Source organism: Dicentrarchus labrax, unplaced genomic scaffold (assembly GCF_905237075.1).
Source record: "Dicentrarchus labrax unplaced genomic scaffold, dlabrax2021, whole genome shotgun sequence".
In the NCBI taxonomy this organism is placed as follows: Eukaryota; Metazoa; Chordata; class Actinopteri; family Moronidae; genus Dicentrarchus; species Dicentrarchus labrax.
The window spans coordinates 18,943,188-18,965,011 of record NW_026136709.1 but is presented as its reverse complement, the minus strand read 5'-3'; the positions used below and the strand labels follow the sequence as shown (position 1 = coordinate 18,965,011).

Here is a 21,824-nt window from a genome sequence, read left to right as displayed (position 1 = left end):
AGATTGCCTTCATACTAAGCGTTTTTCCAATATTATGTTTACAAAAAAGTGGGTGTGAATTATATTTAACACCGTATCATACAGATTCTTAAATTGCTTTAAGGATTTTCAAAACATCTTTTTAAAAAGCTGTCAGCTAAACAATGCTTGGCAACTAGTTTGGTGTCAAACAAATTTCACACATAAGTTTACATTAAGTCCTAACATAATAATATGTTAGGAAATGGAAATTAATTATGTTATGGCCATATTTAGGGCTTAAGTTCAATGAAAAAAGACATGTATTTGGAAAAATGTCTGAAGATCTGGAAATATCTTGATTTCTATTGCCACCTTTAGATACTTCTATTCAATGCTTTACTAAGTTTTGAGTTCAAATATCTTCTTTTGGAGGCTTTTCCAAGCAAATATTGATATATGTGATTGTTTGCGATTAAATCAGCATATAATCCTGCCACACCTTACAGTCTTTATACCACTGTCTTGCTACCCTGTGAATGTAAAGATCTTCACATCCGCCCCGTTTAAGTATCTGTTGTTTATTTAATTTTAAAATATTATTTACACACAACTCACTCGAGGGCACAGTAGCCCAACATGACAACACAGTGTGACATCAATGTACAGGGTAGGGTGCGGTGATAGAAAACAGTGGTTTCCAACCTTTTTCCTTGAGGGACCCCTTTTATATCATTTAGTAAACTAATGACCCCTGACTCAGTGACATATTTTATAGATATTGCATATTATATTCAAAACTGTACAGTGAACCGAAACAGTGAACTCAGTAACTGCAGAAGTTTGTGTAAAACATGTCATTTGGATGCATATTGAGCAGATTTTCTCCTTTTTAGGGAACTTTTTATACAATTCTCTGTGTCTATTTTGTTGATTATGTCTTTTTAAAATTATTTTTACCAATCATACAAACTTAATAAGCTTCTCTTTTGGCAAATTCAGTGTTTTCTTGCCCCAGACGCTTGGCCATTGTTCTATTAGATAATTTACTTTTTTACATTCACTCTGCTTTTCCTCACAGAAGTGAACCAAAAAGAGTTTTTGAGCATGCCTTAAAATCAAGAAGGCCTCGCAACCCCCACATGAAGCTTGTGGGGGGTCCCGACCCCCGGTTGGGAACCACTGACGATAAACAACATGTTCCTTTAAGTCAGATTCGAGAAGTACGACTTTCCATCGCAGCCCCTGAAGGCAGCGTAATGTATCAGCGGCGTCGGGGCTCTGTGGCACCGCCCCTCTCTCTGACAGGCGTGTTGTAGTCTCGCATTTCTTCACTCGTCTCTGTTTATATATTTTTTGAAAAAACGGGGCATTTTACCCGAAGTGACATTCCGGCGCACAGCGACTCAAACACAGGAACATCTCCAGCACCGCTTTCATCCGCTGGACCCTCCTGAAGGTAGGTTGTCCTGTGTGCTTCCCCGGCTTTGTTGCTCCTTTTCTCCCCTTTTTTTGCTGGTAATTACAGTCATTAGCATCCATCTTGGTAGGAGCTAGCTAATTAAAACCACTGCAAGGAGAAATGGTTGGCCCATAGTCTATTGAACATTATGCATTGTGTGCTGTGTGAGGTTTATAACTTGGGCCATGCAAAATGTGCCTCTTTTCCAGTTAAAACACTGTTATATTCCTGTAGTAACCTGTGTGATGAATTAATAAGGATGGAGATACAAGGCCTGCTGACTTTGTCGTTGCATTTATTCATATTTTTTTTACCCCATGTGGTAGCCCTGAAGACTGTAACATGTAATTCGCATGTGAACACGTTGTGTCAGGTGTTGGAGGCAGATTAATCACTGCAGCACTCACTCCTTACTTGTGTTGAGCTGCTGCAGCTTGCACATGTTAAAGAGTCCATCATCATCTCCATGGAAACATGAAGAAAAACAGTGATGTCCACTTCCTGCAACCAAAACAAACAAACAAACAAACTAAAAAAAAAAACAAGTAGACAAACTAATCTGTCCTGCTACCTTTTCAAATATAGTCAAGCACCTGAATGCACCACCTGTCTTTTGTATTTTACTCCAGTCACCATATTAGGCAACCCACTTTCTAATAAAGGTTGCCACATGCTTGACCTATTCTGATTTAATGCATCATCAGTGTATCGTGAATTCATGTTGCTCACCATTAAGAAATAATAAGTCAATATGTGTTTGTGTGATTAGTTAAAGGGACACTCCACTTATTTTACCATTTCACACACAAATGTCTTCTGTAGCTCGTTACTGAACAAATAACCCCTAAATATGTCATAAGATGAAAGTTTGGTGAGGGCATGATGGGCATTTAGAAGCCATAGGTGTCTAAAGATGTTATTGACTTGCATTATGGGAAATGTAGGATCCAGTGTTTTTGAGTTTGAGAGACTAAAAGTCAGGTTATCTCTGCATCTGCTGCTTTGATTTTGACCCAACCATCAACATAAATAATCTCGATCTTTCTCTCTCACTTCTTTGCATTTAAAACGTAAATGTTGACGTATATGCTTAGACATGTCTGTGCTTTTCTCTCCTGACTGGCAAATTGGATGTTTTCGGTTTTAGCGCACCATTGTCCTCCACTGCTGCCCGCCACTTCTGTGAAAAAACACAAAGGAATATGATAATAAGATAAAACTCTAACCCCCTAGCTTGGAAATAAGACACAAATAGCGACCGTTGGGTTGGGCAGCAACATGTAGATGTTTGCATCTGACCACCAGTTTGGTAAAAAAAGCTTTGTATTTCTATGAGGATAGATATTGTTCTCCTATAAATCAATGCATCAAGTAACTGTTAGTTAACAGCCATTAGTTGATGATCCATCAAGTGTTAACTAATCACATAAACGCACAGTGGAATGATCATTTCTCATGATATATCCTTCATTAATTCATCAATCATGCATAACTTGTGTTTTGTAGCTTTATTATATGGTGTGAAAAATAGTGTCTTTCTTCATAATCCCTTTTCGTATACTGTCCTACCACGAGAGTTTGTCACGTTTCAACAGAAGGTGCACAGTTCAAAGTCTTGTAAATTACAGGGTGCGTGTCTATTCATGCTGCAACCTCTGATATTTGATGCCACCGAAGTTCAAACGGTCGGCCATGTTCACCTGCAGAAACAGCTGTTTGGTTTCTGTGAATTATCCTGTGAGCTTTAAAAAAAACCATCCACACATAAAGCATCTGAGAGATTTTTGTAATAAATAATAAATTCCTAGTGTTATGGAAGAGGTGGAGTTTTCTGGGGAAAGATTTTGGCGCATTGAGACATATTAGTCAAATAAACTAGACTTGACTTAAATTACTAGAAAAAGTGTTAGTTTCTCTACATCATATACGTCATCGTCTAATTCTGACTCACATGTGGACCATATACAGTAAGTATGTATCAGAAAATGGAAATCAGGACTGAAACCAACATTTCTTTGTTCACATCGATTCTGAAGCTTCTTAAATAAAATGCAGATATAAGCAAAAAAAAAAAAAGTGCTCATTTTTAATTAATGCTTAACTAATGCATGATTTATCGTGTTCTAATGAAAGTATTAATGCGTCATATATCATGAACTCATGTGACTCGGGGTTAATAAATGATTGGGTTGCTGTTGGCTTGGTTTTCCGTTATTAAGTTATACAGTACAAAGGTAAAAGCATTGTACACTGCAGTAATAAACTCACATAGATGCAGCAAGGGTTGTTGGTCAATCATTAATGAACAGTTAACCACAGTAACTGTTCAACAGATGTGTTCATTTAATTGCAGGAGGACATGAACATGCTGCATATAAATCCTGTTATTATAATGATGAAAGAAAGCTGCAGTCCTTGCATTAATTAGTGTACTGTTCATGTATCTAGATATGCATCAGTTAGCTTCTGCTAAAGCTTCAAGTAGGCTACATTACATAGCCTGCAAACGCTTTGAATCATGAATCATCTATGCATTAGATGATTCTTGACTGCAGTCTTTTGTTTATGAATATTATTTTTCCACATCGGTAGTTAACTGTAAATTCTGAGAGCTGCTGTTTACATATGACAGAATATATATTTATATATCTTCTAATCGTCTCAATAAATGTTTTTAATTAAGAAAAATATGTAAGTACGTATTTAAATGTTTTGACACAATGAAACCCATTTGTAAATATCTGTGCAAGTGTAATATATTTACGATTAAGATTGAGATTACATATAGTCTCATATAAATCAACCGCACCCCGTTCCTTTACAGCTTGCTTAAAAAGCCCAAATCAAGGCCCTGTTTACACCTGGCACAGTACGGGTGTGAATGCACCCAAGACGCATTGAGGATGCATTGAGATCTTATCGGTCAGACCGCATTCAGAGGTGGTCTGGGCCGCATATGGCCACCTTCTTTTATCAGTGTGTATGCAAGTGTGCCATGGTCCACACTGAAAACAAATACTGTTTATTATATGCATGATGGTTTCCAAATTAAATGAGTAATCATGTTAAATAATTATGTTTCAGTGTTTTTTATTCCATAATCGAGCTAAACTACAAAATCCTACACACTGGTCCTTTAAGTCACATGTTCATTTCACCAAACCTGTGTAATGTGAACACAAAAAACAGCTTTTTGTCTCAAAATATCTGCTATATATTTCTATAGGTCTCCAGCTTGTTTATATGGCATGTTCATGACTTGATGGTTCATTGCATGATGAATAATCATACCAAGTCATACTGCCTTTATTATGTTAATATCCAGTGACATGTAACATGATGCATTAAATCACGTGCAGTAATTCAAGCATCAAATACATTCCAACAGAAACGTTACTCATACATTAACGTATCACGAGCCACGTTTTAGTTTTACATTATGTATCTCTGCATGTCAGAATTTTATCCATATTTCATAACAAGATCTCATAATTACGAGATCTTCATTTTAAGATAACTATTTATTATGAGATAACTACTCTCATAGAAATAGAAATGCAAAAGAGAGGAGGTCACAGGCTGGATGTTTAGCTATAACTTGCTAAAAATGACCATTTAGTCATTTTTATTGTTAAAAAGAAAATAGTAGGAGCGGCTGTTTTGACATATGTCGATCTGCACAGTGTGTAATACTCAGAATGTACTATAACCCGCCTCTGGTCCTCTCCCAGGCTTGAAGAGATGTCGTCCGTGTGGCAGCAGGAGCCGTCAGGTTACTCCCCCTGCGTAGAGATCGACTCCAGCTCTGTGAGGTGCAAAGACAGGCTCACCTCTCCGGCCTGGCTGAAGCAGGAACAAGATGAACTCCGCATCATCAAGTGGGAGAACTTTCAAACGGGAGGCTCAGCTGATGCAGTTCAGGACAACACGCCCAGCAGTGCCATGTCTGGTAAGAGCACTTTAATAAAGAATCTGCTGCTTTTATGTGATTACTTTGCACTGGGATCATCTTAAAACATCAATATTCCATTGTTACATTCATTTTTATGACAAATAAGACAATGTTCCAGGTGGTTGGTAGATTGTGTCTTAAAGCCTGCGGTTAAAATAATTCTGGTTATTTATTGATTGGGCTTTTGGTCTTTTACTTGAATCACCATAAAAAATAAAAAAAATGTTATTTGAATTACAAGAAAAGCGACCACTTACTGTTTTATGCCATAAAGCAATTACATTGCTTCCCTTTGGCAGTCAAAATCATAATATTTTATTAATGTTATTAATGGAATACTTATGCGGTGTGCAGTTCCTTTTTTACAACAGAAATTTGACATGCGTTCACCATGGCTCTCTTGTCTTCCTTTAGCCGCCTCACATGTAGAAAGCCTGCCCCCGAGGGTGCTGTTGACCATCACCAAGCTCCAGTGCATGCTGGAGAGCAAACAGGAGCGCATTGCAGCGCTGGAGAGACAGGTGGAGGACCTGATGCAGGACCGCAAGTTCCTGAGGAGCCAGATCGAAAACCTCACGAGTAACCGCTCCATGCCAACCTTTGCATCACCGAGTCCACTGACTGAAGGTTTGTGTCTGAAGTGAAGCTGTAGACAGTGTTTGACTCAATTATATCAACACTAATTAGACGCTCTTATTCATGCCATTTGTGTTGTTTTTACACAGCTCCGAAACCCAGCAAAGTGCAGCACTCAGAAAACAAATCTCGGAAGAGAGAAAGAGCTTCTTGTAGTGCCTCTGACAGCAGTGACAGCGGCTCTGAAGCGTCAGACTCCTCTGAAGTTTCAGCGGCCTCGAGCGAACACAGAAGGAAGAAACACCATAAGGACAAGAAAAGATCAAAGAAAGCGAAAGACTACAGCAGGAAGAGAGGTAATAATCACGCCTTGTCATTATAAAGGAAAAAAGTGTTAACGTTAAGTTAAGGTCAGGGTGTTATGCTGGCTGCTGTCTTTTTCAGTGTGTGTGTTATAACAAATAAAGCCTAGAGGTGGATAAACCTGCTGAAGAACCCTAGAAAGGGAATGAGAAAGTAAAACTACTTTAATGAATGTATTCACTGAACACTTGCAAAGCTATACACATTTGACTTTTTCGAACATTTTTCATTTGAAAATTCTAGTCAATACCTGTAATATATTAATTGCCTTATCACTCATTTCACCAGCCACCGGTGTCCAGTATGTCATCCACCGCTACAAACAAGTCCTGTCAGCCTTCATCAAGAAGAAAAGCATGAGTGAAGCCTTCCGCCACCTGGGAATCGACCGGAACACCATCGCCAACACAGCGTCGATTGCAGAGCTCCACCTGGCCGGCAAAGACATGGTCCCCTTGGTGGGCATGTTTCGCCAAGGAGAAGAGACTCTGGTCAGCTACGCCCAAAGGTGCACTTTGGTCATTGACAGCGACGCTGACCTGTCCAGGAGAATAGACCACATGAAAGCTAACGGCGAGCTGCTGCCCATCTCAGGGAAAAGGCCACGGGTGTTGCATTCTCACCTGCAGCAGCTGGGGGGCGCTGCGGAGAGCATTTTAATAGGTTGATGATCATTTTATTGCATGGGGAACGGGTGAAACATAATGCCTTCATAGAATTATATCCTTATGTTTGTTTTTTTCCCCCAACCTGAACTGCTGGATTTATGTTTCATGTAGCATTTTTTTGCAATTCTTAAAGTTGATTTATGTCTCAGAGAGAACAACAATGTTAATTATTTTCAGTCTCCACATATGCACATTTAGGATGTATATTTTGTACTTGATAGCCATAAAAATTGTTCACAGCTGCTTTCACTAAGGGAAATTATGTTTTTTTTTTTATTATTATTATTTAAGAGCAGGAGTGTGTGTAGTGTTAGAAACACCCACAAGATGGCAGTGCTCACATATTAGATGTATGTTTACAAATCACTCCTCTTGTCATTTACTCCAAAATGGTGGATAGTCACTTTCAATTTTCCAGCTCCCAGTTTTTGTTGGAGGTGTAACTTTATGTTCATAGACTTTGTGAAAATAATTTTGTTGACATTATTCATTATTCTGTGATTCATTATGCTGTATTTGAACCGAGCGATTTAAAAACTGCAAAGTGTGTTAATGTTTTTGAACTGCCCACAAATGAAAATGAAGACGCTGTTTGTTCATACAGAGATTTCACTGAGTTATGTTGCCTTTTGTTTTTATCCTAGGATGTTTTTGAATGTCTTGAATCAAGACACTATCACATGATACTACTGTACATGATCTTTAATTGAGCTATTGAATATGTAACCTTTCAGAATGACTTGATCCCAGGCCAAGGGATGGTAAAGAAGTAAAACGTCAGCGGCACATTAACACCAAATCATAGAACTTCTGTCTTGTGGAAGCTGAAATGTGATTGACAACAAATGAAATGGAATTTATTACAGCTGTACATAGTATTAAATTTGGTGCTGCTCTCAGTGGCATATTTTTACTCTCTTGACCAGAGGAATGGGCAACACCAGTTGTGTAGACAGATGGGAAAGTCTGGTAAGACATCCTTGGGCGATGGTAAGTGTCAGTGCAAAGTGTTGCCATTGCCTTCCCTGCTGTTTGCTTTTCACATGGAGTGACAAATTACTCGTGCAAAGCCATTACAGGGGCTGCACCCAGGCTGTTTATCTTTGCATGGGACTCTGTCACTGTCACTCCCATTCACACGCTGGGCTATCTGCTTATCTTTCACTCTCAAATCCCAATCTCTCTGTACCCTCCCCCTAACCCCCCGCCCTCTTCTATTATGAACTCATTCAGTCGTTTCTCATTACCTTTCACTTCTCCATCTCTTCTTCATCCTTGCTTTTCTTTCTGTCTCATCATTTCACCTTAAAATCTAGTTGAGTTTTTGGACAGTGTAGAAACATTTCATGCCAGGAGAGGCGGCCACGAGTGACCTAAAGTTCCTCTCAGCCTGTTCACAGCCAGAGGGGACAGGTGCATGCTGGTCTGCTCAGCAGCGTGAGGTAGAAATGGCTGGGTGTATCTCATCTCTTCCCACCTCCTGAGGCATACAAATGCCACTTCTGCACTCCTTGTCATCGGCATGAGACATGGAGGCAGGTTTTTTTGCAAATCCTGAAATGAAAAAGGACACTTGAGAGTAAGGTACAGGATGTTCTCGAGGTATTTGACAATTTGACTTTTGAACACCACCCCTGTTTGTCACCATGTCCCTAAAAAAGGCAATAAAAATGCAACCTCCACCTGCTTTATACTCCAGAGTGGCAGCTGTGAATTTGGTGCTAATGACTCGGGGTGATGGAGCTCAGAGCTGAAGATGGAGATAGGATGTGGGCCTAATCGAGCCTGAAGCATTCTCTCATCCTCCCCCGGCCTTTTACCTCACACTGGTGTGGGGCCAGCTGGGACTCCATTTTGCGTCTTTCCTGGTTGCAGGTGCCACGTCATTGCGGGGGTTCCAAGTGCCTGATGAGTACAAAATCAACCCCCTCCTACTCTCTCCCTGTCCAACTTTGATCCTGACCTTGACAAAAAAAGAGCATCTGGACGTTCTCACAGAGAGTAGCTTGTAATAACCACCAATCACCCTCTTAATGGTTCGAGTAAAATGTGTTTGAACTGGTGAGTTCAAATGGGGTTATGTTTTGATGTTATACTTGCAGTGTGTGCCAGACCTGCTGAGTAATAAAAGCCTCAGACATATTATATAAAGGATTACAAGGCTTGTAATTGAGCAAAAGAGCTAAGACTTTTGATTTTATGCTCTCTGGTGGAAAACAGTTCTTGGTTTGAAAAAGTGTGATGTCACTTTTTCACAATTACTGAGATTATTGGAAGATACTGAGTAACCAGTTGTGTAGCCAGCATGTTAAGTATTACATATAAAAAACTGTATCATTTTCCTGCCTTGTTAAATTGCTTCTACATTAAGTAGAAATCTACCTACCTATTTTCCATTCATGATTGCTGTTATATTTATCAGTTTCTATTTAAGGACAAATGAAGTACAGTTACAGCAAGTCTCAGTCGTAAGTTCCTAGAGTTACCTTAAGTGGACAACGTGTCCTTTTCACATTTTGGTTTTCGTACAAATTAAATAAACACAAAATGCAAATTATTGCACTTCAGTGGTGCTGGTAAATAGATGTTCTTCCTTTAGACCTTATATATACTGTCAATGCTTTAGATTGAGCCAGGCTATAGCTCTTTTCCCATTTCCACTCTTTGTTCCAGGGTAAGCTGGAGCCAGAGGACTATTAGTTTACTTAGCTTAGCATAAAGATTGTATACCAGCTAGCATAAGTGACAAAATCTTGTTGCGTTTACTTTAAAAAAAAAAAAAAAAGGATTTAAACATTGGATTCCCCCTGCTGCAATCAGCAAATTCTCCACTAGAAGTAACTAAATCCTGGTAATAAATGCTGGTCCTTTAAAGGTGCAATATGTAAGAACAGCTGCTAACTTTATTTATAAGACTACAACAGTTAAGAGAGCATGTGTAAAGGAAGTCTTACGAGATAGGACGGGCCAAGGCTTGCTGGTTAGCATCTTCAGTCTGCAACACACTACATAGACAATTTTGACATAACATCAAAACTGTTATTTCTGCACATTCTGTTGATAATTTTTCTTCATTTTTAAATGTTTTTAAACTCTTACAACTTGCACCTTTAAACTCAGTTATGTATTCTTCTTGTTCAAAAATGACATCTTTATAACTAGAAGACTAGACAACATACCAGTGGTCATCAGAGTTACTCATATTTTGCCCTATATTTAAACACTTTCTGTGGCAGGCAGGCTGCACAGAAACAGGACAGTCAGGTTCAAACTGATTTGAATTCATAAAAATGAACAGACAGTTGGTCTGAGTGTGTCTCTGAGCCTCTTCACCTTTCGTTTGCCCTTGGTCTTCTTGCTAATGAAATCTTAAAATAACCTGCACGCTGCTGAAAAAAGTGGGTCAGAGCACCAATGCAAAGCCAATTCAATACAAAAGCATCAAGTGGTGCATTATGGGTATTTCCCCCTGTGGTAGAATTGAGGTGGGGGCCGGAGTCTGCGTACTGGTGGATGCCTATTCTTGTCCTTTTACTGCACTGGCATTAGATGGCCGATGGAGCGGTCAACAACGGTTTTCGTTAACGCACAGTAACAAGGAAGTTTCTTCCTCAGCCAAACACACATGGCCTTTTTTTTTTTGTTCTCCAAGCTAGTGTCTAATCCCCGTGCTTATTTACTGCATGACACCACTGGATGACAGCAGGGTTGCTTCAGTGTAGCACACCACGGAGCTGCTGGTTGTGAGAGGCACTAGAGGACAGTGTTGTATCCAGTTCACTCTTGTCATGTTCTATTGTTTGTGGCCAGACACATCATGCAGACACCCCTCGACGCACAGTTTGCCCTACCGAGGCTGATTAGATTCGGTCTGATGGGTTAGCAGCAGTAAGCTTCTACTACAATGTAGGGTGAGTCTTATTATAGTCTTTAAATATGCACATTAAGCCAAAGACATGGATAGGAAAACACAGACACATGCTTAAACAAACCTCCTCAGACAAAAATGTCATGTTTGCCATGTCAGTCTTTCTTGCCTGCTGTTCTTTTAAACCCTTCAAGCTGTCCACACTGACAAATACATCCAGCCATTGATATAATAGCCATTAATGAGACTTCTCTTGGCAATTATAAAATAGGAAAAAAAAGCAAAGATACCAATCTGAGACCACAGAACCTCTCTACAATGACAGCCTTTCTGCCAGCGCTGCTCGATCAACAAGTCTTGAGGTATTGCTGGCGCGCTCTCCATCTGGCTGCCACTGATAAGAACTTCCTGGGGCTGGCTGGATAATAGTCTCGCAAGCTTAAAAGCAGGAGGGGGTGTGGGGGCATAATGTATTCTGGGGGAATCCAGCAAACAGGACCCTATAAACCAAACCTCATCTCCCCCCTCTGAGCACATTCGGGCGAAGACAGCCCCTTCGATATAGCCAGTGGGGGTGGAGAGGGAGGTGGGGGCATCATGCTGCCACAGTCATGATTTGCCTTGAGCGTGATTTTATTCCCGAAGAAACAAGATGGCTGCACTCAGCCAAAACATATTAGGTACATCCATGAGCAGGGCTGTAGTCAACCAGAGCTATATGGCTGAGCTTCTACACTAAAGTTGATGTATTTCTCTCTATTTCTCATGGCCTTGTGTCTGAGGGAAATATGTAAAGCAGGTATGACCTCTATTTTCAGGGTCAGATGCACTAACTGTTTTTTGGCTTGTACCCCCAGAGGTGTCCTCAGACTGACAAGGGTGCCTCATGGGAGATGAAAGAGCAAAATATGATAAATGGTTGTACACTGCAGGCTTGAAAATGTTGTTTTAAATGTTGTGCATTGTATATATTTTGGTCATTTTATGCATATATTTTCTGATGCAAGCTTCAAAGACAAAAGGTAATGGACCACAAAAATGCCTGGGCATCCATCTGTGGGGACTCATGTGACAGCTACGTCCACAAACGCATCATTCGGACACAGAGGCGATGATGGTATGTGACGTAGAAGAATACGCAACATGACAGCATGAAGGAACCCCAACCCCACCCTCAAATCCTGTTGGTTGTTGGCCCGGTGACGCAGGATGAACCAGACGTCTTTGACACAAAAAAAGAAAAATCATTTGAAGGGGACTGGATGCAGGCAGGCACACAAGCCTCACAATATGTTTCAGAACATTTGCTGATAACCACGGATGATTTGGATTGTGTCCGACATATTTCAAAGTGGCCAAACATCCAAGTATTTATGAATCGGCATCGTCTCAGCAGTGGTGTCTATTCTAATGACTCAATCACAGGTCTCTAGCAGGGTTAATGACAGGAAAAAAAGTGAAAGTAAAGACTAAAATGCCACTGGCCATTAACCTCCGATCAGAGCTGTCATATTATCTGGAAACACAGATAAATGGGAGGTTTGGCTGGAGGGAAAATGCTTTGACTCTCTGCCATGATCACAGTCTTGTATTGCCAACCAGAAGTCTGAGTTGGTGCGAAAGATATGCTCTGGAATATGATGGCGATTGCATGCCACAAACCGTCTCTGCAAAATGATCTAATAGCCTACGTCTTGTATTTTTTTTTTGTCTATCTCGGGAAGGAGGGATTCTGTCAGATTAGGGGAAGCTAGGCTTTTCTGTGTATACTCCTCTACTTGACCTCTATTATGATAACAGATGTTAATTACACACTGCTGGGTTTCCCAGTGAATCTGTCTGTTGTTTTCTCACATTGCAGGTTGCCCCTGCAACAGCTGTCCTTTTTATAGACCGACAGAACATCCACTGAGATTCTGTCACCATTTTTTTTTTAGCATAATACACGCTCTTTGTGTATTCTGTGGTGTTATGGTTGATTTGTGATAGGTGGGTGTATTTGCTTGTGGTTGTGAATCGCAGCTAAACTTGGCAGAGCTGCTGAACATGGAAAACCATGTCGGCAGCCATATGGAGCAAAAGCCGATTCAGTTTAATCAGTGTGTTCAATATGCTTCCTCCATCAGGGAATTTCAGCACTGCAAAATAGCTGAGGAAGGGAAAACTCAAAGTAATACTCATGAGGATACACTAAAAGTTAAACCGGTTTGATTTCAGCTTTGTTGGTATCTGCCACCAAACTAGCAGCAAAAACAGAGGACAACAGGAAATCCAGTGAAAACGTGGGATACACAGAGCTAAAAATAATCACCAAAGATGTCACCAAAATAAAAACTGCAGAACACCAGGGTTGGTCTAATGGCTGTAATTGAACTTAAATTACATAGAATAAGAACTGTGGCAAAGAAATCTGTTGGATGAGGTCTTAAAGTTACATAAAATGAGAACAACTTTGCGGACCTTAACCTTTAAGTATGTGGCCTGCTTTCAATATATACAGACAAGTGAAAAATGACACTGTATTAAGTGGTGGTGGACGTGGTTCTACAAATATTTTTCCCATTTTTCCATGATCCAGCTGCACAAGCTGATGTAGTGCTTTTTTTGTCTGTAAACCAAAGAGACCAAACTCAGTTTTTTTTAGATGCTGTCGCCCCTAATATGTCAAGTACATTTTTATGGGACTTCCAGGGATGCAAAGATGAAAACACATATATGACATGTGTACTCTGGGGAGAGAAATGAATAAGAAGAGCATGGGAGGGCATTTGCATCAGTTATACAACTCTTCTCCACTGGGGACGAGGACAAGCTCTTTTAATGATGAGTCACTGCTGGGACTAGTCAGCACTGTGTCATGAACCCAGCTGATTATGTGGGAGTAGGCAGGAGCGATCAGAAGCAGTTTGTTGTTCACATTGTATTTTATGTGTTTATTGCATTTAGTTATTCACTGAATCACGATTTTTTAGGGTATTTTCTTATGGATGGCAATGTTGTTCTATCTGTCTGTCGGTCTACCACTATGATCAAGCTGTTGGATGGACTGCCATGTAACCTTGTACAGACATTTATGATGTGTCCTGATGATCATCTGACCTTTCCACTTGCACCACCATGAGGTTGACATTTATGGTTTTGAATGAAATGTCTGGACAAATATTGGATGGATTGCCATGAAGTTTGGTTTTAAAAATAACATTTATGTTCCCCCACAGGATGAACTTTGGCGATCCTGTAACATTTCATCTTGTGCCATCATCAGATAAAAAATTTAATTTATCAAGTACTTTTTTTTATGATTAAATATATGCAATACTAATTACATTCCCATCAGCTTCAGCTGACTTACTGTTTAGGGCTAATTTCAGCTAGCATTGTCTTTGTGAGCATCCTGACGTTGGCATTTAGCTCCAAGCACTGCTATGCCTAGTGAGTGTAGTCTCTTCTGTCAGGTTTATACATTCATAAAAATTAAACGAATGGATTGAAATAAAACTGGAAATTCCTTCAATATAAACACATATTAATAGAACAGGTCAAATTAGCATCCGCAGAGCTGCAGAGGGTGCTAAATGTCTCAAAGAAGCCTGTGTTAAGATCTGCAATTATGGACATCTAAAGGAGAATTATATTTTTGTATATCAAAGGCTGCTATAAATACACCCACATTCACAGGACTCACATCACACAACCTGCAACAAATTCATTATCATATGCAAGGCTCATTTCCACAGTCAGATAAGCTACAGTATGTGTCTAGCTTGTGTTTGTTACTGTTGCATTAAATTGAACAAATTTGTTTTTTTTAGTTCGTTTATTTCTGCCTTCACACAGATTAAATAATCAGCAAACAAGGTGAAATGCTCTGGACTACATTGTCCTTTGCACAAATGAGAGCGAAAAAGAAAATGGAAGAGAATACAAATGGACTCCAATTGCTCATATAAACATTTTAATGAGCAAAGTTGTCAGGTCAACTGAAAAAAGGGTTGGCCAAATTGAAAATGGAGATTCATGCATGTATATGGTTGCACCAATGATATCCTAAAGATCTTTCCATCAATGGCACAATCCCAATACTCATTTAAGTGGCTCATGATATACCACAGCTGGGGAAGTCACGGCCCAGTGGCCTGCCACAATGGCAGCCAGTCATTGATGGCAGCCACGTGCCTGTCAGGCATTCACCCCACGTACCTACGGCCACAATAGCCTCATCAGTAGCCTTATTCAATCAGTCTTCACAGACGGAGTCGACTCGGGTGCTGCAGACCCAGCCAGCCATCCACTGATCTGCATCACAGAGGAATCAACAATCAGAGCGTCCCTCCTTAAATCTCCTTGAAGTGATCTCTGATTTCGCCTGATTGTGTCCGACACTGTGTCATTATTCCACTTGGCGCTTTCGAGTATGACCATGTGATTAGTACATGAGGAGGAAGGGACGATGGCATACTGTTATTTTGTTTGTATGAATTGTTTTAGCAGCAGTGTACAAAATAGACGTTTATGCGAGGCGTTTATGCCAAGGGTTTTTGAGTTCAATTCAGCCCATAGGTCAGTCTCAATACATGAGAAATACATGATATTTACATGTGTGTATGTAAATATCTGTGTATGAAGGTGAAACACAACCTCAGTGAAGTCATTCAGGCTAGCATTAACCTTGTAATGGCGGTGCAGGACGGAGTGGGGTCCAGTTGGTGGGGTGTTGATGATGTCAGAAGCGATACAAGGCCGGTATCGATTCCCACATGTGCACAAACACACACAAATAGGGAGTGACTGTGTTAATCAATACCCTTATCAATCCGTCAATCAACCCTCATGAACTGCTGCTTGTCCTTCAAACCAGTGTGTCACCACTGCAGGAAAACTGGTGTTGGAGGTCGTAAACTGACTGCTAATCCAATCAGAATAAGTTTTATGTTTGAGAACATTTATCTTTCTTTGTCTGTGCAGCGTGAATGTGAAAATCAGTCTGTTTCGCTGAGAAAATTGCTTCTTGAATTTATCTTTGTAGCATTTTTTACAGGTATTGATCAAATGGCAAGTGGCTCTGCACTGTGTAACACCATTATATAACCCAAGTTTAGTTTTGCTTTCATGTAGAATGTTTATTATTTCTTTCTAAAGCCAAGAAAAATCACTTAGCTGATGACACAATGCAGAGATACTCGTAATAACAGTGCAGCCAGAGTTCATTGAGTGGGCTAGAAGAGACAAAGCTGAGTGACTTGCTTGTCATTCCAGTGCCACTTAGTTTTCAACAACATAATTGTTCTCAACCCCTAACACTGTTCTGAATCCTAACACATTTCACAAAGTATCTGTCAGCAGAGTAGGTCTGAAAACATGTCTGAAAACAGCTACTTTAATTTCAGGTAAGACACTGTTCATTAAATCTTTTATAATGCAGATTTTATATTTAACTATATGGATTAGTTATTATTTTTAATGTCTTCAGGTAGTTTTGGATGCAATTCTTTGGATTTTACGTAATTTGCTAATGGATAAAGAAATAAAAAAGCCATGCAGCTCCGATAGAGAAGATACAAAATGCAATGAAAGTCTGCTTTTGTGCTCCAATCAGATTGTATATGTGTTTGTTTTAGGTTTGTATGTAACAATGTATATAATAATTTTCACTGAATGGCTGAAATTATTTACTTTATTCTTATGCAAATCTTTATGCAAGTGTAACTTTCTAGCCACAAAGTCACCTAGTATTCTCAATTTTGTTTTCAAAATGTATGTAAATGTATGTAAAAACATACATTGACTGAGAGGACTGAAATATGGACATGAGCCAAATCAAAGTAGAAGGACATACTGTTCCATACAGTACATTAGAAGGATTATTTGATCATGCAGCCATCTTACGTGTTTCATAAGATGAGATGTCTCATGGGTGCAGTGTCAGTCAGAGAGGATGATTTTTTTCATGGTGTTAAGACTAGCGGCTGATCAGTGGGTGAGAAACTGGGAGTGCAGCAGAGCAGTATGTAGGTTACCTGTCAGGAAATTAAGCCTATTAACCGCTTATGTAACACGTCACGCATTTGGCTGTGTGTCACATGTGGTTTTCTCATCCAATATTTCATACGTGGCACCAGGCAGACTTCTGTAAAGATGGTGTATTCATTAGTTCTTGCACTTTTCTGATATTAAACTTATATTAAACTAGTTTTGCTGCAGTGCTACTGTTTCCATGCTGGTAATAATAGTTTTAGTGAAGTAGAGCTGATATTTTCATTATAATAAATATATATTCTAACAACATACTCTTTTTTAAAATATATACAGGACGCAATTCATTTTACCTTTCTCTCAGTGGAGAAAAGAGTACCTTGTACACTTAGAGTCTACAGCTATGATAGCAATGACGCTTTGAGCTAAATGCTAATGTAAGTATACTAACATGCTCACAATCTAACATACCAATGTTTTGCAGTGAATTTTGAGCTTATGACGGTGGTTGAAAAGTTGAGGTTTAATAGGTGGTTGCAATTCATCCTGAGGGCAATGTGAATTTCTGAAGCAAATTTTGTGATAATGCATCCAATAATTGTTGAGACTCAAAACCACAAATGTCAACGTCCTGGTCACACTAGAGATAAACGTCAGAAAGAAAAGTCAGATCATTAGAATACATCATCTGGTAAATCGTTTTCCAATTTTGTGGCTATCCGTAGTCAGTCAATCAGCCATAGTCAGTATGGGTTCATATTCTGGGCACCAGGAATATCTGCACCTACTTTGATGGCAATCCATCCAGTAGTTGTTGTAGAGATATTTAACTAAAAACCACAAACGAAAAGTCACCAAAGTCTTTATTTCTTTATCCTCTGGGTACCATGAATACACAATTTCAAAGAAATCCATTCATTAATATTCAGATATTTCTGTCTGGTCAACACTGCAATCATAAAGCCACTACTAAAAGAAGATATGTCATGGTAGCTAACCTGGTGTGTAGAGTGAGTCCTTACTGCAGTGGCCCGGGTTTGAGTCTGACCTGTAGCCCTTTGCTGCGTGTCGTCCCCCCTCTCTCTCTCTTCCCACTTTCCTGTCATCAAATAAAGGCATAAAAACCCCCCAAAATATCTTTAAAACAACAGCAACAATAGCACAAAAAATAGTTATGGCCAATTAACACAAAGAAGCCATAACACTGGACACACCATTTAACGCACTTGCGATCTTTGGAAAGTGTAGAAAGAAGAACATGAAAGATGTAAAAAAAAAAAAAAAGACTAAAAGCATCAATTGTATTTTTCTGTTCTCAAACTAGTCAAATAGTGAGGCAGGGGCAGGGAGGTGTGGTCAGTCTACACACCGAGCTGGACCTTTGCCCACTCTAATCATACGGCTATTATGGCCATCAGTGTGTCTCCATCCTTGGCTTTGGTTCAGCTTCCAGGAGCCATTTGTAAAGCAGCGGAGCAGGAAATGAGGTTGGTTTGCTGCAGTCTGGTAAGCCTGGAGGATGTGCTTGAGGGAGCCACACTTAAGTCGGCGGGTTGATCACGCAGGGTCCCTCCCTGCGGACGGAGAGCGAGGGGGTCATCAGTAAGAGGCGGTGGTGAAGATGGAGTTGAGATTCACAGTGTGTCATGGACAGAGACATCACTGGCCTCCAGATTTATTATTGGGAAAAACCAGGGGCCCCAAAGCCGACGGATTGATGAGGTTTTATGGCACGGTCAAAAGCCCTGGACCTATTGTAGTTCCTCTTTTAAAAATGAAAAATTACATCCACTCCTCAGCCAATTCATAGAGTTAGGGTGTCTTTTTTTCAAATTCTTCTCCTTCTTTTGAATTTTCCTCTTTTCTCATTCTCATAATTTATTTTTTTACTGGCATTGTTAAAGGTCCAGTGCGTAACATAATACTCATTGGTATGTTTTCATTAGTGCATAATAGATTTTTTGTGTTTTTATTACCATAGAATGAGCTGTTGTCATTTACAGAGGAACTAGAAAGTCATTCATATTGAACCACCATGTAGTAGCCCAGAATGAATAAACCAAAACACCTTTGCGTTTTTCATGAGTTTTCACGACCACCCTAGTTTGTCATGCATGTCAGGCGTGCAGTTAATGAGTTGGGTGGTTGTTCTCAAAACCCTCTGTTCACTCATCTGAAGACTTTTGAGCCATTGTGTGTAGTTGGCAAGATCACAAACTCACCTCTAAAACAAAAAAGAAAATACAGATAAAATAACGAGCTGTTAGCCCTCCATGCAGGCAAAAAGCACAGTATTACACAGCCGGAACAAACATATGTTTGTTATTCTGAGCTAATAGAGTAGCTGTCATCAATGTTTCAGCTATGTGACGCCTCCGTATGAGTTCAACCTGCTTTTACATGCTTTCTTGCAAATTGGGGTCATGTTCCACTGTACAAAGAAAGGTAATTTCAATAGACTGACCAAGGGAACCTTCTAGTGACAGGACTGGTTTTCAGTAGAAGGGACTAGAGTTTCTTGCTCTCCTGAATCCCAACAAAGCATAAAATCTTTTTCAGTTTAACACATGATCCAAGCATATCGGATAAAAACGTCAAAGCGTTCATGAGGTTACACTGAAGGAAGGTTGAACCTTTACTGCAGATAATGAAAATAATAGCTATTCTAAAAGTTCAAGTACCTTTGTTATTCTTTGTATGACTAGATTTTAAATACAAAATGTTGACTGAGCTGGGGCAACAACAATTAGGTGAATACACAGATCTAATAGTCTTTTGCTAATTTGTCAAAAAACACGAGATTGTGCAGTGAGAGTTTTTCTCTCTCTGATGGATACATGCCTCTGAGTGTTTAGGGGAAAACAATCACTGTGCCATCTGTTAGTCTGTATGATAAATTAACAGCTTCACTGCTTGAGCAATTAGTTTCTGACAGTTTGAACAGAATCAATAATTTGCAGAGAAAGTCACGGCCGCATGAAATCTCACTTTTCCACATGAAGACATTGTTAAAGGATGTAATTGGGCAAAGTTTGAAAGGGTTATGTGTATTCAAAGGTATTTTAATGTAAATAAATTAGATGATTTCAAGACAAATAATAACCTGCTTTGCATATTATTAGCACTGCTAGCAGAGTTTCTCAAAATTAAGATCACATTTAGTTACATGCCTAATAGAAGAGGACAGTATTTTTTTAAATTTACCTTTCACAAGATCCCTGATCCATTTAGCTTCATAACGCTTGTGTGTATAATGTGTGGAAATAAACAAGCATATGTTAGGAAGCTGAGGGAAATGCAGCTAGTTAGCAAGCTAAACAAGTGCAGCAGGCTCTTTTTGTTTGTTGCAGTAATTCTACAAACATCTTAAAATAAGTGGTAATGATTTATGATTTATGATTTAGGTATCATGCTACATCTAAGAAGCTTTAGATATCATCAGATATCTCTGAACTGAACTCTCAGTCCAGCTCTGGCTCAGCCCCACGGTGGCTCTTTCCCCAGCAGTGCCTGTGTAATGGGACACTGCTAAACAATGCTGAAAGTGCTCCAGTGCAGTCATGGCCTGTTACACCTGACTCGCTCCTCGCTGCCGTCCATGCACTCGCCTGTTGGTAGCGTCTCTTCTCCAGGCTAATTTATGACACTATCAGACTCACCGGCTGCTGGCTGTACTGGACGCCCTCGTGCTAAATCTAATTACTTAAACTAATTACTACAGGTCTAATAACTTTGGTATGCTCTGCAATATTGTGTTCCTTATTCTCGATGTATAATATATAGCAGAGGAGGTTGGGGAACACAGGACCTACACCCTGCTCTTGGTTACTAGTGCTATCATCCACAATTCAAGCATGTAAATGCACAAAGAGTAAGTATAATGATGACTTTTGGCTTTTTATGTCACTAGATATGCTACTGATGCTACTAATGTAGATATATTTGCTTGCTTGGGCTGAAAATATATGCATCTTTTACTTGCTTTCACTTTGGTTAAACAGGAGTGCAAAGTTGGCTTTATTTGGATTTCTTATTTGCAAGTTCTGGGAGTGGCCCAGCACATTGCAGCTGGGTGTGTGTGTGTGTGTGTGTGTGTGTGTGTGTGTGTGTGTGTGTGTGTGTGTATGTGTGTTTGTCTGTGCATACAGTATGTGTGTGTGTGTGTGTGTGTGTGTGTGTGTGTGTGTGTGTGTGTGTGTGTGTGTGTGTGTGTGTGTCTGTGTCTGTGCATACTTGTATGCATCTAAATCTATGCTTTACTCTTACCATCCATGTTTGTCTGTTCTCTTCATTCCCTCAGCCATCAAAGGTCAGTAAATGTAATGAAATACTTATTGATCATTGCTATAATTTGCCAAAATGTAAATCCGTAAAGAGCGGCACGGTTTATACAGTAGTGTGTGATGAGAGGATGTTACTGTTTGATTAGTTGCTGCTCAGTAGTTGTTGTCTTTTAATATATTTAATCTGAAACATGTCATGGTGTTTCTACTCTTCCTAGACCTGAACTATGAATAGATTGCTCTCTTATGATGTTACCAAAAAAATACTGTTTTAATACTTTAAAACTACGTTTGTATGTTGGCATACAACCAGCCAAAGCAAAACAATAAACATGGGGTTTTACTGCTTGATGAAGATCTTTAGCTGTAGGCTTACAGTAACAACCATTTACATCTCAGTATTCTTTTACGCAACTCTTGCACTCTAAGTGAAAGTATTGGACGTATTGACTCTGATGTGTGCAGTGAGATTATCTTGGCTCGTAGACCAACAGTCTTTTTGTGCCATGGTTAAGCCGAAACTTTAACCCACTCATCAGGGTCACAGATTAGTCAATGTCAGTATCTCCTTTTGCCAAATGGATCTTCTGTTTCCTCTAAGTGGCCAAACCTCTGCTAAGACATCACTCTCATCAAAGAGTTAATGTCCACTTTCGACTTCTTGACTGTATTTATTTATATTTGTCTTAAATAATGTGACGACAATTACGTTTAGAAAAAC

General features: G+C 39.6%; 2 protein-coding genes across 6 annotated transcripts in view; both read left to right on the top strand.

Moving 5' to 3' along the window:
- The first annotated feature begins 1,240 nt into the window (after positions 1-1,240).
- On the top strand, positions 1,241-7,586 carry LOC127369441 (coiled-coil domain-containing protein 106-like). The gene is made up of 5 exons (XM_051410839.1): positions 1,241-1,417; positions 5,152-5,369; positions 5,787-5,999; positions 6,098-6,304; positions 6,600-7,586. The coding sequence occupies exons 2-5, from the start codon at positions 5,162-5,164 to the stop codon at positions 6,977-6,979; spliced, it is 1,008 nt and encodes a 335-aa protein (XP_051266799.1). The 5' UTR covers positions 1,241-1,417; positions 5,152-5,161; the 3' UTR covers positions 6,980-7,586.
- An 8,629-nt stretch (positions 7,587-16,215) lies between these two features.
- The window catches only part of myo3a (myosin IIIA), a 58,981-nt gene continuing 53,372 nt past the window's right edge, over positions 16,216-21,824 (top strand). For 3 of the 5 annotated variants that reach the window (XM_051410807.1, XM_051410811.1, XM_051410806.1), the window contains exon 1: positions 21,049-21,129. In XM_051410807.1, coding sequence (XP_051266767.1) covers positions 21,092-21,129 — 38 coding nt within the window. In that variant the 5' untranslated portion in view covers positions 21,049-21,091. Of the gene's footprint in view, positions 16,235-20,490; positions 20,692-21,048; positions 21,130-21,824 lie in introns of those variants that run through there. The other 2 variants (XM_051410808.1, XM_051410809.1) reach the window with 2 other exon arrangements.